This window comes from Uranotaenia lowii, chromosome 2 (genome assembly GCF_029784155.1).
Source record: "Uranotaenia lowii strain MFRU-FL chromosome 2, ASM2978415v1, whole genome shotgun sequence".
In the NCBI taxonomy this organism is placed as follows: Eukaryota; Metazoa; Arthropoda; class Insecta; order Diptera; family Culicidae; genus Uranotaenia; species Uranotaenia lowii.
The window spans coordinates 311,195,788-311,208,775 of NC_073692.1; the positions used below are offsets into that span (position 1 = coordinate 311,195,788).

The following is a 12,988-nucleotide window of genomic DNA, read 5'->3' on the forward strand; positions in this document are numbered from 1 at the left end:
AACCAGTGTTCCTTACACTCCCCAGCAGAACGGGTTAGCCGAGCGGATGAACAGAACGATTGTCGAACGAGCTCGGAGCATGCTGTGTGACGCCAAATTGAAAAAACGTTTTTGGGCGGAAGCTGTGGCTACGGCTTCCTACGTCATCAATCGTTCGTTGATGTCGGAATTGAAGGTAACACCCGAAGAAAAGTTCACTGGCATTAAACCGGATTTGGCCCACCTTCGAGTATTTGGTTCGGAGGTTATGGTACGAGTTCCAGACGAAAAAAGGAAGAAGTGGGACCCAAAATCAGAGAAGTGTCTCTTCATGGGATACAGCGAAAATTCCAAGGCGTATCGCGTATCCAAAGAAAAGAAACGTGATAGTGAGTCGCGACGTTAGTTTCCTGCATGAAGATCAGGTTGGTGTTTCCGTTCACGATGAAGAGCCCTCAGCAGAAGTTGATCCTGTCACCTTATAGTCATTGATTACGAAGTGGATCAAGCGCCAGTTACCGATGTGAAGGTCGATATAGTATCAAGCGATGATCAAGAATCGAATTGGTCCGAGTACAGCGATGCTGAAGATGGTATTGACGTACATAGTTCTTAACTCATTCTGTTATCAACCCTAAACGCAACCAGTCTATTATATCAGTTTTTAAGATGATTTCGATAAAGACGATTAACAAGATCATAATAAAAACATATATTATAAGACGGGCGTAGTTGGATCTTCTCCTTGGTGTTTGAGCGCTATTGGATTCAAAATTGTTTTTTTGGTTCCTGTTGTGTTGATTCTTCGTTGGTCGTTCTATAGCCAGTACTCGATTCGTACTCATTACCGTAGAACCGTGTTATTCCCCCTTAAAAATAGATTTTCTCAAAACATTTCTAGTGGCTTTTACAACCTTATCAAAACAAACTCTAGAAATATTTTCCTTCGACAAAAACATTGAACATCGCCCAGCACTAGATTACACTGCTCGCTGAAAAAAACATTCGATAGCCCCTCGATCGATGACTTTTGTTTACATTTTGGTCTCGAAAAGAATGATGACTTCGTTATGAATGTGCGATAGAAAATTTTCAAAAGTTTAAAGCAAAATGTTGAAAACCTTCCTCCGCCGAACAAACTCTCTGGTTCCGATTGTTCGGAACGCAAGCTCTGATTCAAAGGTAAGTTTCTTGGTCATTTTTGCACAGTAGCGAAATTGATTAATGTGATTCTTTTCAACCGAATAGGCAACAGTTTGGCCGCGCAAAATTTTCTCTGGTGTCCAACCAACCGGTGCCCTTCACATAGGTAACTATTTCGGGGCCGTTAAACGATGGGTAGATCTGCAAAACGCCGGGGAGGATGTAACTTACTGTATAGTGGATCTGCACTCGATAACGCTTCCCCAGGATCCTCAAGTTCTACGACATAACAGCCTGCAACTGGCGGGCACCCTTTTGGCTTGTGGAATAGATCCCTCCAAATCAACGATATTCCTTCAGTCAGCTGTCGCCCAGCATACAGAACTGAGCTGGATCCTGGGCTGTATGACAACGATGGCTCGGCTTACGCATTTGCCACAGTACAAAGAAAAATCGGCTAAGCTTAAAGAAATCCCTTTGGGATTGTTTATTTATCCGGTGCTACAGGCAGCCGATATAATGCTTTATAGAGCGACCCACGTTCCTGTGGGAGAAGACCAGGTTCAGCATTTGCAGCTGGCAATGTCCTTGGCGAGAGCTTTCAACAACCGATACGGACCCACATTTCCCTCCTGTGAGGCGCTCATTTCAGATGACATTAGCAGCCGTTTGAAATCGTTGCGTGATCCTTCAAAGAAAATGTCCAAATCAGATCCGGACCCGAAAAGCTGTATAATGCTTACAGACAAGCCTGAAGCTATTCTGGAGAAAATTAAGAAATCCGTTACCGATTTCACCTCGGAGGTTACTTTTGAACCGGACAAACGTCCCGGTGTAGCAAATCTTGTCACAATTCATTCTTTGGCCAGTGGAAAAAGTCCACAGGAAATTTGCGACGATGCCAAGGGCTTGAATACCGGCCAGTACAAACTACTTGTGGCCGAAGCTCTGATTGAGCATTTGAAACCAATTCGAGAGCGAATGGAGATGTATACGGCTGATCAGGGCTTCTTGGCTACCGTTATAGAGAACGGCTGTAACAGGGCACGTGAAGTGGCCGAACAAACGCTTGTCGAGGTGAAAGCCAAAGTAGGGATCGATGGATTTAGCAGTTTGGTACGATCACATGGCGCTGTTAGTCATCGACCAGCTAAATTGGTTGTATAGTGTAGGAACGTTAAATATAGTAAAATAAAATGTTATCAAAAGTATTGATTTGTATTGTAGATGTTGAGAATCCATCGGCGTAACGAACATTTTATATTTAATCATAAAGCCAAATATTCAAACAGAAATTTTCACAAAGTTCTGTTGTTTATTTTATCAGCCGTTTGGAATGATGATTAACTACAACCCTGGATCTTTGTTCGTTTGAGGTGCTGCCACCTGTTGTTGTCTAGTGCAACCCTGCTGGATTCGTTTAATGCAACAATATTGAAATGTTGGTATTGTGATTTTTTTTATAAATATTTATTGCATTTGAATCTGCAAAACAACATGAAAATTAATTGTGCCATAATAAAATTTTCTTAAACCATAAACATTAAATCACTATCAATTTATGAATTACCCTAACATTCCAATGATAGCCGAACCACACGCTCGTTTTGATTAAACCATTTAGAATTAGAAAATAACCATTTTATGGCTTTAAACCAAAAACTACCAACATGGTTATTTTTCAAGAATTTTTCATTTTTAAATTTCAACCATTTTATTAGTTCTCGAGCATTAACCACAAAATGTTTGAAAAATATTGTGTTTCTATCGTAGCCATTTTGAAATAATTGATGTGACTGACAAACACGTTTTGAAGAGAATCTTTTATTCCGTCGAAGTTAATCGAGTTCTCCATTAAATCGGTCGTTGTATTTACGGAAGACATCGATTGTGTTGGTAATGACAAAAGGTAATCAATTTAATATTAATTATCGGCATATAAATATTCCAACCTAACATTAAACAATAAATAATAATTTCAGGACACCAATTAGACGATCACTTTTGAAATTCCAAAATGGAACTCCAGAATCATCATCAAGTTGAAGGAGCCGCTTGCTACCGGATCATCTTCTTCAGCCACAGCCCACAGCGAACGAAAGTTGTAAAAGCATCGTCCTCGCACCATCTGGAAGCGGTCCTTCGCACAATTTGGATAAGTGAAATATCACGAAAAAGATAATCCGGACTACACTTCCGGTAAGTTCTAATATTTCTTTAAATAATTTTAAATGTATAGACTTCCAAGGAGAAAAGGCTGATGAAGAATTTTCGTTTTAGAATTTCTATTATTGCGATGAGGAATTGCGAGATATTCGACCGTTTTTTTCACCATCCTGATGGAGCTAGACCGGGCCGGACTGCATTGAAAACATCACCCGCTGGTCATAAATTATCCACTCAACCCCTCGTGAACGAGCAGCCTGGAGACAGTGATATTTTGGCCGTCTTCGGATCTACAAAATGTCTCCAAAGCATATGGATATGAAATTACCACTTCCGCCGATGTCCGGCACCGAGGTTAGATTAGTTTTTCATTTGAATTCGGTAGGGATCGTGGGGAGAAATCACTTTTGTTGATGTTTCGGCCTTGGTTTTAGCCTAATGCTAGGTTGCAGTCCTTTAAATTTTCCTGCTTCCGCTCAATTCTTGTGCTCAAATATCATCTACCTATGAATAAAATTTATATGGCAAATACTATACATTAGCACAGCAATACAAGAAATAAAATGAACTACATATTTGAAAACCGTGTTTCCTTAATTTTGCCGATAGTTTTTTAATACGTTCCATCCCGCAATATTGCTCTTTGAATTACGGTTTTAAAATAACCATTTCCTTACTTATCCGCTAAACGCCCATATGTTTAAAAAATAACCATATTCGAACTTCTCCCCGAAAAGTCATTTTATGACTTCTCAAGGAGAACTCATAAAATGACATTTCCCGGGAAAAGGTCAAAAATGGTTATTTTTGAAACACAAATGGTTTAATGATTTCTAGCGTGCAGGACGAATGACGTATCAATGTTGTTTTCGTCTGATTTAAAAATCATCTCGCAATAAACATTACGCCCACACATAAGTGGTTTTTATAATATTTTTGCAATATAAAACGGAGGTAACTTGGGAAAGATTCTTATCCCAAATCGTGTTAAAAAGTTTGTTAAAGGTATTCAAGTCAACATCATTACGACACCATATCGGCTTCCACGTTTTCATTTCAGACTCCCGAATGGCATCAGCATCGTCCAGTAGCGCCAAGAATCTTTTCAGCGATTCCAAACGACGTCTGGCCGAGCGGGTTGCAGTAAACGTGAATAACGCTTCCTCGGTAGCTCGACAAATCGTTCGAGGCTCCAAATCGAACGAAATATTAATGCAGGCGGCCAAAAACTTTGCCTATCACGAAAGTAGCGTAGACAACAGCATCCAGAATTTGAAAAAGATGGACATCATTTTTCAGCATCTTAACTATCAATATGAAGCCATTCATCAGGCAGCCGAAAAGTTGGAATATGTGGAGGAACAAGTCAATGCCATGGAAAGATAGCGACAGGCAAAAGCAGATTCTGATTCCTCTGGCGATAATCGGGAGTGAAATTTTTTCTTTGGGAGGCTTTGCCACCCACTTTCGTTTCGGTTGATGATTGTTTTGTTAAATTATCATCATGGATTACATGACAAATCTTCGTGATGATTGTTTTCGTAGGCATGGGAGGCTGTATTCATAATCTTTTCCCTTCTACTAGCGCAACCAAGCGGCAGCTAGCTGAACTGTAAGCGCAATGCATGCATCTGTCAAATGTTTCCGCCAAAAGGACCGTTTGTGTTTACATTCCGTATTTTAGTTTCGAAACATTTTGTGAAGTGAATAAGGGCCGAAAATGTAGTAATAAACCTATTTTAAAATATTTACTGATCCAGTGTTTTGTTCGTGTAAAAAACAGAAGCGCCAGGGTCCGATGACAGATACGTAAAAAAATGCCGAGACAGGTAACTTTCAGTGGGGAGAGGACGACCAATAGCACGTTGGACAGGGATCCTCAAACTCCTAAAAATGAAACTAGACGAAGCCTACGATCCTCCGGAAGGCAGCATGTTCCAACTCCGAAAATGTCCACAAGGAAGAAAACATTGTTCTCAGCTGCTGCTGCTGCTTCCTCTGAAGATTTCCAAATGTCGAGTGGTTCGAATCAACGACAGGAAGACTCCGATCTGGGACCGATGAGCCCTTTGCGGTTCAGTAACAGTCCCAAGAGGGCACCAATGAAAGGTAATTCATTGAATTTGTATCAAATGTATACTACATTTTTTGGGACCGGGGCCCTAATAGCTCTAATTTCAAATCCATATTAGGTAGGGGAGAGTGGGGTATCATGGACACTTTTTTCTTTGTTTCAAAACTTCTTTATTGTAAAAGATTAAAAGAAAAAAATGAATGGAGGTTTTCTACATTTTAAAGATATCATTAGGTATTTTTATTATTTTACAATACATTAATTTACCGAGTTCTGACTATTTCAAAAAAATATTTTTTTTTGATTTTTAAAAACTGTGGGGAAACGTGGGCCACCAAATCCAAATTGACTAGATAACGTGCAAAGTCTATGAGTTGACCCAAAACTGAAATTTCATAATTCATTTAGTTATTTTAACGCAATTTCAGATGAGGAAATAAAAAAGAGAGTTGTGTTTGATCGAATAGTTCCTAAAACCTGGCTTTCGAACGTTTCGGCAAAATTCCTTATACAGGAGTAAATCGGAGGTTCGTCTCTATCGCACTGGAAAAAAATGACAAAATATTTTTCACAACTCTTTATTTTTCATAAGAAAACTCCACAGACAGGAAAAACGTATTTTTAGTTCTGAATGTGTATAAAAAACACCAAAATATAGGTGGCCCAAGAAACTCCACAAAATGTGGCCGACGATTCCCCACAAGCAATGATTTGCAAATTGGTTGCGTTTGTGTGACTTATTGATGTTTCATCAAAAAAAATTTTACCACGTGAAAGAACATGACAAAACTAAGATCATAAGCGTATGAGCATATTTTTGTTATGTACTTTACTGCTGCTATTCACAAGACTGTCCCATATGCATTTTCGTCATTTTTCAGTTTATCTCAAAAATCGTTCAAATACAGTTAGTTCTTCAATTTAGACTTAGCTACAAAGCCATATTTTTTAGGTTTTTGTCATGCTGTTACTTGCTGCTTGGACTTTCATAAAATCTATGAACAAAAATACGCTTAAGTCATATTGAATTGATTTTTCTCATCAAATATTTGCAGCCAAGATACTTTGCTGTTTCTGATTCAGCATCAATTTAATTTGAAGGTATTGATAGCCTTTCTAAAAAGATAATCGACCGAAAAACTTTCCAAAATATGATGGTACAGGTTGTTTTATTCATGGAACGTTCATTTTATTTTAGACCCACTCAATACTTACGATAAACTTTCTTTATCTTTGACTATCTAAACATGCCATAAACATCATTTTAAACTTATTTTTATCAGTAAACAACCAGTAAAGTGAACAATACAGCGCAGATAGAGAGAATCAAATGATCAACTGACAAAAGAAAAGCCAAATATGGGACAGCTTTGCGGGTATATTTAATCCGCATGCGAAATATACTCGCAAGGCTGTTCCATCATTATTTTCTCCTCCGCATCAACAACTTCCAAATCAAAAACACATTGGACGAAATTCTACAACAATTATCTTAATATCTGTGAAGAAAGAAGTAGAAAAGATAAAGTTTCAACCGAGAAATCCACGAAAGTTTATAAAAATCTTAAAAGCCGTTTTTCTCGGTTCGTTGTTTTTGCATATGGGACAGACTTGCCGGCAGCGGCAGTTTAGGTCTCCCACGGATGCAATTTTCTGGTGCTTGTTTAATTATGTAAGTACATTTATCCAGGCTAGTTAAATAAAAGAAGCATGTGATACGTACATAAGTCAACAACATATACTTTTCTTTTTTTTTTCTCGAGGGATTTTAAGCATCTTTGTGGCTTATTCATCCCGAAGTTGGTCGTTTCACGTTTTTCTTTTTTGTATTGTTTTTTTTTTTTGTTTTTTTTTGTATTTTTTTTATTTTTGGGGGTTGGGGAACAAGGGGTGTCTGGAGTTATAATTGATGGAAGAGATTTGTTTTTTTCAGGAAGTATATAAGTTTTTTCTCTTCTTCGGGGCAGCAGGAGGGGATCTGACGGAGGGATGTAGACAGGGAACAGGAGATTCTATGAGGGTGGTATTGGGAACAGGAAGTGAGGATGTGTTTAATTGTTATCGGTACTCTACATGAGGGACAATTTGGTGGGTTGTCCTTAGTTATAAGGTGAAGGTGTGTAAGCCGGGTATGCCCTATACGGACTCTTGTCAGGACTCTTCTTTCGGTGGTGCAGGGTCGGTCGGGCCATTTCTCAGTTGTGTTTTTCACTTCCCGAAGTTTGGCTTGTGAATTTGATGCCCACATTATATCCCAAGCATTTTTAATTGCGCCTTTGATGTAGAGTATGGTATCAGATTGGGGAATGGAGTTGGTAGAGGGTGGTAGACTAATGCCTATAGAGGCCAGACGATCTGCAGCTTCATTACCTGGAATGCCCGAGTGACCAGGTATCCAACAAATGGTGATGTTCTTGCGGGGGGCTATTTGGGAGATGGAGTATATCCATGGATGTTTCAAGTTACCAGCGGCTAAGGCGGTCAAGACACTTGCCGAGTCCGAAAAGATGACAGAGTTTCGGTTCGAATTCTCAACGGCATTTAACCCGTACCCTGGGTTCCCATGGGTCACGGCGGCGGTGTGCATGCTTGTGATAATGATGGTTTACTATCATTGTCCTGAGAGGGTCGTTGCACACATCTTGTCAAGCAGGGATCATAATATGACTCAAATTAGAAGGCGTGCCGGACACCTTTATTTAAATTAAATTAGCGGTAGGCTCAATAGTGTCCCAAATTTTCATGATCCATGCTGATAAGATGAATGGGAGTTGAAACACTTGCCCTCCCTTCCGTTGAACAATGGGAAAATTTTGTAGTGAAAATATCACATTTTACCGACATAAAGTGATACTTTTCAATAGGGCATAATCTGTTTGGTAAGGTAGTTAGCTAGTTTAGTTTCATAGAATTAGGATGTTTCAAGTATTGCTAGGTTAGGTATAGGTAATGGTATTCGTCTCCCCAATGCTCTAGAAAGTGTGCATTTGCGGTTTATGAATTTCGTTGGCTTATTCTTAAATCAAGCATTTTACAAGAACTAGGGGCTCATTGGACGGGAATGCTGTTTTGGCAAATATGATATTTCAGTTTGTAATACACTTTCGACATTTGTTTTAGTTTATATTTAATTACTTTTGGTAGATCCATACATTTTCCGGTTAGGATTGAAATTCATAAATCGAAGTTTAAAATAGAAAATATGATTTCGATAAGCAAGTATGAGTAGATAGTTCAGATCATTCATTTCGGGCATTTAAAAACAGGCACACGGTTTATTTGAATTGAACCCCTATCGTATAGATTGAGTATTAAAGTTTGTTTGAGAAGTTGACCACAATTAGTGATAAGGTTTTAAAGAACAGCACTGTTATTTTCCTGTTCCGTTGATAAGTTGATGATATTAATAAATCTATTGCTATTTAAGCTTATAGTTCATTGTTGATGAGTTTAAAAGACACCTTTTCTAGATTCTGTTTTTATGATATCCTAATTGAGTTATCGAATAACCGTGTAGTCGTGTAGAATCAATCACTTGTATATATTTTTTACTTAGCAAATCTGTGATTATTTCTAAATCAAACTAGGAAGAATCCAAATTTATGGAAACGAGTAAGGTAGATGACAGGTAGGGAAAATTCAACTACGGTAAGATAGTGAACCCTTCTGACAATGATATCGAGGCGTTAGCATATGATATCATATTATTTGATACCATACTGCTATTGCTTGGTTGAATTGAAGGTTGGGTTAACTCGAAGTTCATATGGGGCCCACCAACCGTCCTAGTCCGTCGAGCACTATCTTAACGCTTCCCCTAAACTGGTGCTTCAGAACCCTCGGGCTCTGTTGCCGCTATCCTTTTCTAAGCTATACTACTCTCATTTAAAATTTTCCTCTTCTGTCCCCCGTTCTGTTTTTCCTTTCCGGGTCAGCCAGGCGCTCATAAACCCATAAAAAAAAAAAAAAAAAAAAAAAAAAGAATTCTCAACGGCATTTAACAGAGCAAATGCTTCGGAACTAAAGACTGTACACTTTGAGGGGAGCCCCAAGCTCCTGTCGGATATTCCGTCGTAAACACCGCATCCGACCTTACCACAATTTATTTTTGAGCCGTCAGTGTAGATATGAGGAAGGGCATAGTATTTAGTTTGGACTAGTTTAAGGAAATTTGGTAGGACGATGGCGGAAGAATCGCCAGCTTTTATATGTTTTTTAAGGGACATGTCAATTTTGGGTTTTGGGTCGTTCCAGTTTCTAATTTTAGGGCCAGATTTTGGGCAAACTGATGGGAGGGGGTCTATAAGTAATTGGTTTAAGAGAGAGTTGGTTCTGCTAACCAGAGGAATTTCGGGGGAGCTGCCATTTGAAAGAGCACGTATGGCTTTGATAGAGAGGTGTTTAGCAATGAGGAACTGGAACGGAAGTTGTCCGCTTTCTGCCATTAGAGATATTATAGGGCTGGTTCGGAATGCTGAGCTTATTATTCTTGTGCATTCGTTATAGAGTGGCTCCAGCTTCTTCAGCAGTTCTTCCAATGCTATACTCACAAATCCTAGTCCATAAAGTATGGAAGGGATAATCCAGCCATGAAGAAAACGAAAAAGGGAGTCGCGATGAGCAAAGCTGGTTTTGTTGGTGAGAATACGAAGCATGTTAATTTTGTCAACAACATATAGAAAAACATGCTTACGCAAAGCGTTGACGATGACAGTTGGATTTTGATTTTTATCACTAACACACAGCTGAGATATTTAAAGTGGCCCACGTTTTTCCACTCTTCCCTATATATAAGCTCAAAAATTTAAAATTTTGTTAGTGTATTTTGTTTTTTATTCTTAAAAAAAGTTGTTCCAAAACTTCCTAGCGATTTTTATCCCATTAGTGCATTGGATAGGGGAGAGTCTCCTCAATAATGTGGCAAATTTTCAGAGTTGCCGATCTTTACTTTTAAAGGTCCAAAAAAATCGCATTGTTTAAAACTTTAACCGTTCTGTTCTAGCAATGAATATAACTTCGTTCAGAAACATACTGGGCAACGCGTCCCCGGAGAGCGATCGTTCCCTATCTCCGGACTTTGAACGTCGTTTTTCTCACTCGGAACGATACGAAATTCTGTCGGCTTCGGCATCGAATGACAAAGAGAACGACAACTCGGCAATGCAACTTATGGACGAAGAAACGCGACTTTCGTTTCCCAGCGGAAGTCGAAGCGGAACTCCTCGTAGAATAACGGTTCGAACTCCGGCCGAAAATGCTTTGCTGGATGAGAACAACTCCAACAGTCTGTCGTTGCTGATGAGCTCAGATTTGAACATTGTCGAAAAAAAGAGAGAACATGTGCTCAAAACTCCGGGTATGGGATCCGCGAATGATCTTAAGAAGCAACCAACGAGATCATTTATCCGAAAATCTGGAGGTGAAGTTGAAACCGCAGAAACCCCTCCACAGAAAGCTAAAAGCCCTTCATCATCGTTACCGGGAACCAGTGAACGAAAAGCGCGGACTTCACTGTCATTCAGCGATCTTCGACCGATATCCACCAAGTCTTTCTACTCATCTGTACCGGAAGTGCCTAAGGTTGCTGCTAAACCTTCAAATGCGCCGTCTGCGTATTTTGCCATGAGACATGGTCCCAATAAAAGCAAATCAACTCAGAAGAAACGGGGGAAACCTCAAAGCAACTCGATACGTTTGGGCAGCTTCAACCGAGGAGTTTTCCATAAAATCAAAAAACCTCAGGCTAACAAGAAAAAAACGGCAGTCAAAAAGTTATCGACCAGCCAAATTCTCGAAACCACATCTTCACTGCTCATGTCCGACAAGTCATTCGAAAAGTCATCTAAAAAAGCTGCCAAATCGGTGCCAACGACTCCCAAGAGATCCCCACTGGCTGCCAAACAGGAACAACAGAAGCAGCAACAGCAGCTGCAGCACCAACTTTCTCGCATTAAGAAAATCTTCCAAAACACTAAGAACCCCATCGAGCAAGCGCGACCTCTGTCCCTGTCCCGATCTCTGGGAGACCTTTCGCAAATTTCCCAGTACCCGGAATCGTCGTTCGGAACCACCGAACCGGACACGGATAACGAAGACGATGGCACCTCGACCCAAGATCATTTGTCGGAGCCAGATGTGAGCGATGCCGACGAGGAGGTTGATTCGACCAGGTTCGATACCGGAAGTCGAAAATTTTTCAAATCTAGCTCGGCGCATCGCATTCGCCGGGAGTACAAGGTCATCAACAACGTTTCGGCCACGGTGCGGAAGGGTGGCCGAATGTCGCTGAATCAGAGCACCAAGGGTCTGAAGAAGCGGAAGTTCAAGTCCATGTTTGAGGAGGGTAAGTTGAGAGTTTTTTTTTATATAATTTTATGTATATAATTACTTCTTCCACCATTATTAGATAATCATAAGAATAACCCTTACATGAATTGGAAACTCTTATATTGAACCTAACTTCTGAATCTGAAACCTGAAAATTTGGACGCTACCTGAACATAACTTTAAAGGGTGTTACGTCAAAATTTGGTCAAGGGAAAACGCGTATAAATCGGTGAAATCGTTCATTTAAAAAATCAAATTAAATTTCTTTTTCAAGTTTAATTAGTATAAAATTCAGGCACAATATTCAGTTAGACTTCCGCTTTTCCAAATCCGAATTGCCGGGCCTTACGCTTAACCCCTGCCATCAGTTTTTGTACGGCCACCTTGTACACCTTCTTCGCCGCAGAAAGCCAGTTTGCCTTGAACTGCTGCTCGTCCTTAGCAGTTTTTTGGCCTTCTTTAGGTTCCGCTTGACAATAGCCCAGTATTTCTCAATTGGGCGGAGCTCTGGCGTGTTGGGAGGGTTCTTGTCCTTGGGAACCACCTGCACGTTGTTAGCGGCGTACCACTCCATGGCCTTTTTACCGTAATGGCAAGATGCCAAATCCGGCCAAAACAGTACGGAACAACCGTGTTTCTTCAGGAAAGGCAGCAGACGTTTATCCAAACACTCTTTCACGTAAATTTCTTGGTTGACAGTCCCGGAAGCTATGAAAATGCTGCTTTTCAAGCCACAGGTACAGATGGCTTGCCAAACCAGGTATTTCTTCGTGAACTTTGACAGTTTCATGTGCTTGAAAATATCGGTACCTTTTTCCTTCCTTTTGCCGTATAAAACTCCTGTCCCGGAAGCTGCTTGTAGTCGGCTTTGACGTAGGTTTCGTCGTCCATTACCACGCAGTCAAACTTAGTCAGCATTGTCGTACACAGCCTCCGGGATCGCGCTTTGGTCATTGTATTTTGTTTATCATCGCGATTTGGAGTCACTACCTTCTTGTAAGTCTATTGTCCTGCTCGTTTTTTGGCTCGATGCACGGTTATAGACGATATACCCAGCTTATTTGCGGCATCTCGGAGAGAGATGTTAGGGTTTCGCTTGAAACTACCGGCAACTCTCTTTGTCGTCTCAGCGGCTTTCGGTTTTCGATTTCCCCCCAATCCAGACTTCCTGGCTGTCGACAAACGTTCCCTAAACACTTTAATTACATTTGTAACGGTTGATTTGGCAAACTTTTAGCGAATTTTCCAGCTTTGCGTGCGAGTAGCTCGGATTTTCGCGATGCGCGAGCAAAATTTTAA

The 12,988-nt window shown here is 40.2% G+C and overlaps 3 protein-coding genes and 1 long non-coding RNA gene across 6 annotated transcripts; all 4 read left to right on the forward strand.

The window, feature by feature from the left end:
* Nucleotides 1–1,024: 1,024 nt before the first annotated feature.
* Nucleotides 1,025–2,337, forward strand: LOC129746320 (tryptophan--tRNA ligase, mitochondrial). The gene is made up of 2 exons (XM_055739920.1): nt 1,025–1,161; nt 1,228–2,337. Exons 1-2 carry the CDS (start codon nt 1,090–1,092, stop codon nt 2,287–2,289), a joined length of 1,134 nt encoding a protein of 377 aa, XP_055595895.1. The 5' UTR covers nt 1,025–1,089; the 3' UTR covers nt 2,290–2,337.
* A 606-nt stretch (nt 2,338–2,943) lies between these two features.
* On the forward strand, nt 2,944–3,851 carry LOC129746326 (uncharacterized). Its single transcript, XR_008737289.1, has 3 exons — nt 2,944–3,031; nt 3,105–3,321; nt 3,403–3,851. It is a non-coding gene; the product is annotated as an uncharacterized LOC129746326 (long non-coding RNA).
* Nucleotides 3,852–4,142: 291 nt separating this feature from the next.
* On the forward strand, nt 4,143–5,035 carry LOC129746323 (BLOC-1-related complex subunit 7). Of its 3 annotated transcripts, none has more exons than XM_055739925.1 (2): nt 4,143–4,282; nt 4,349–5,035. In XM_055739925.1, the coding sequence occupies exon 2, from the start codon at nt 4,357–4,359 to the stop codon at nt 4,672–4,674; it is 318 nt and encodes a 105-aa protein (XP_055595900.1). In that variant the 5' UTR covers nt 4,143–4,282; nt 4,349–4,356; the 3' UTR covers nt 4,675–5,035. The 3 variants fall into 3 exon arrangements, with proteins under 3 accessions (XP_055595900.1, XP_055595899.1, XP_055595901.1); XM_055739924.1 differs by having other exon boundaries at nt 4,147–4,293; XM_055739926.1 differs by having other exon boundaries at nt 4,164–4,242.
* A 69-nt stretch (nt 5,036–5,104) lies between these two features.
* On the forward strand, nt 5,105–12,968 carry LOC129746319 (N-acetyltransferase eco-like). Its single transcript, XM_055739919.1, has 2 exons — nt 5,105–5,397; nt 10,365–12,968. Exons 1-2 carry the CDS (start codon nt 5,106–5,108, stop codon nt 11,744–11,746), a joined length of 1,674 nt encoding a protein of 557 aa, XP_055595894.1. The 5' UTR covers nt 5,105; the 3' UTR covers nt 11,747–12,968.
* Nucleotides 12,969–12,988: the final 20 nt, after the last annotated feature.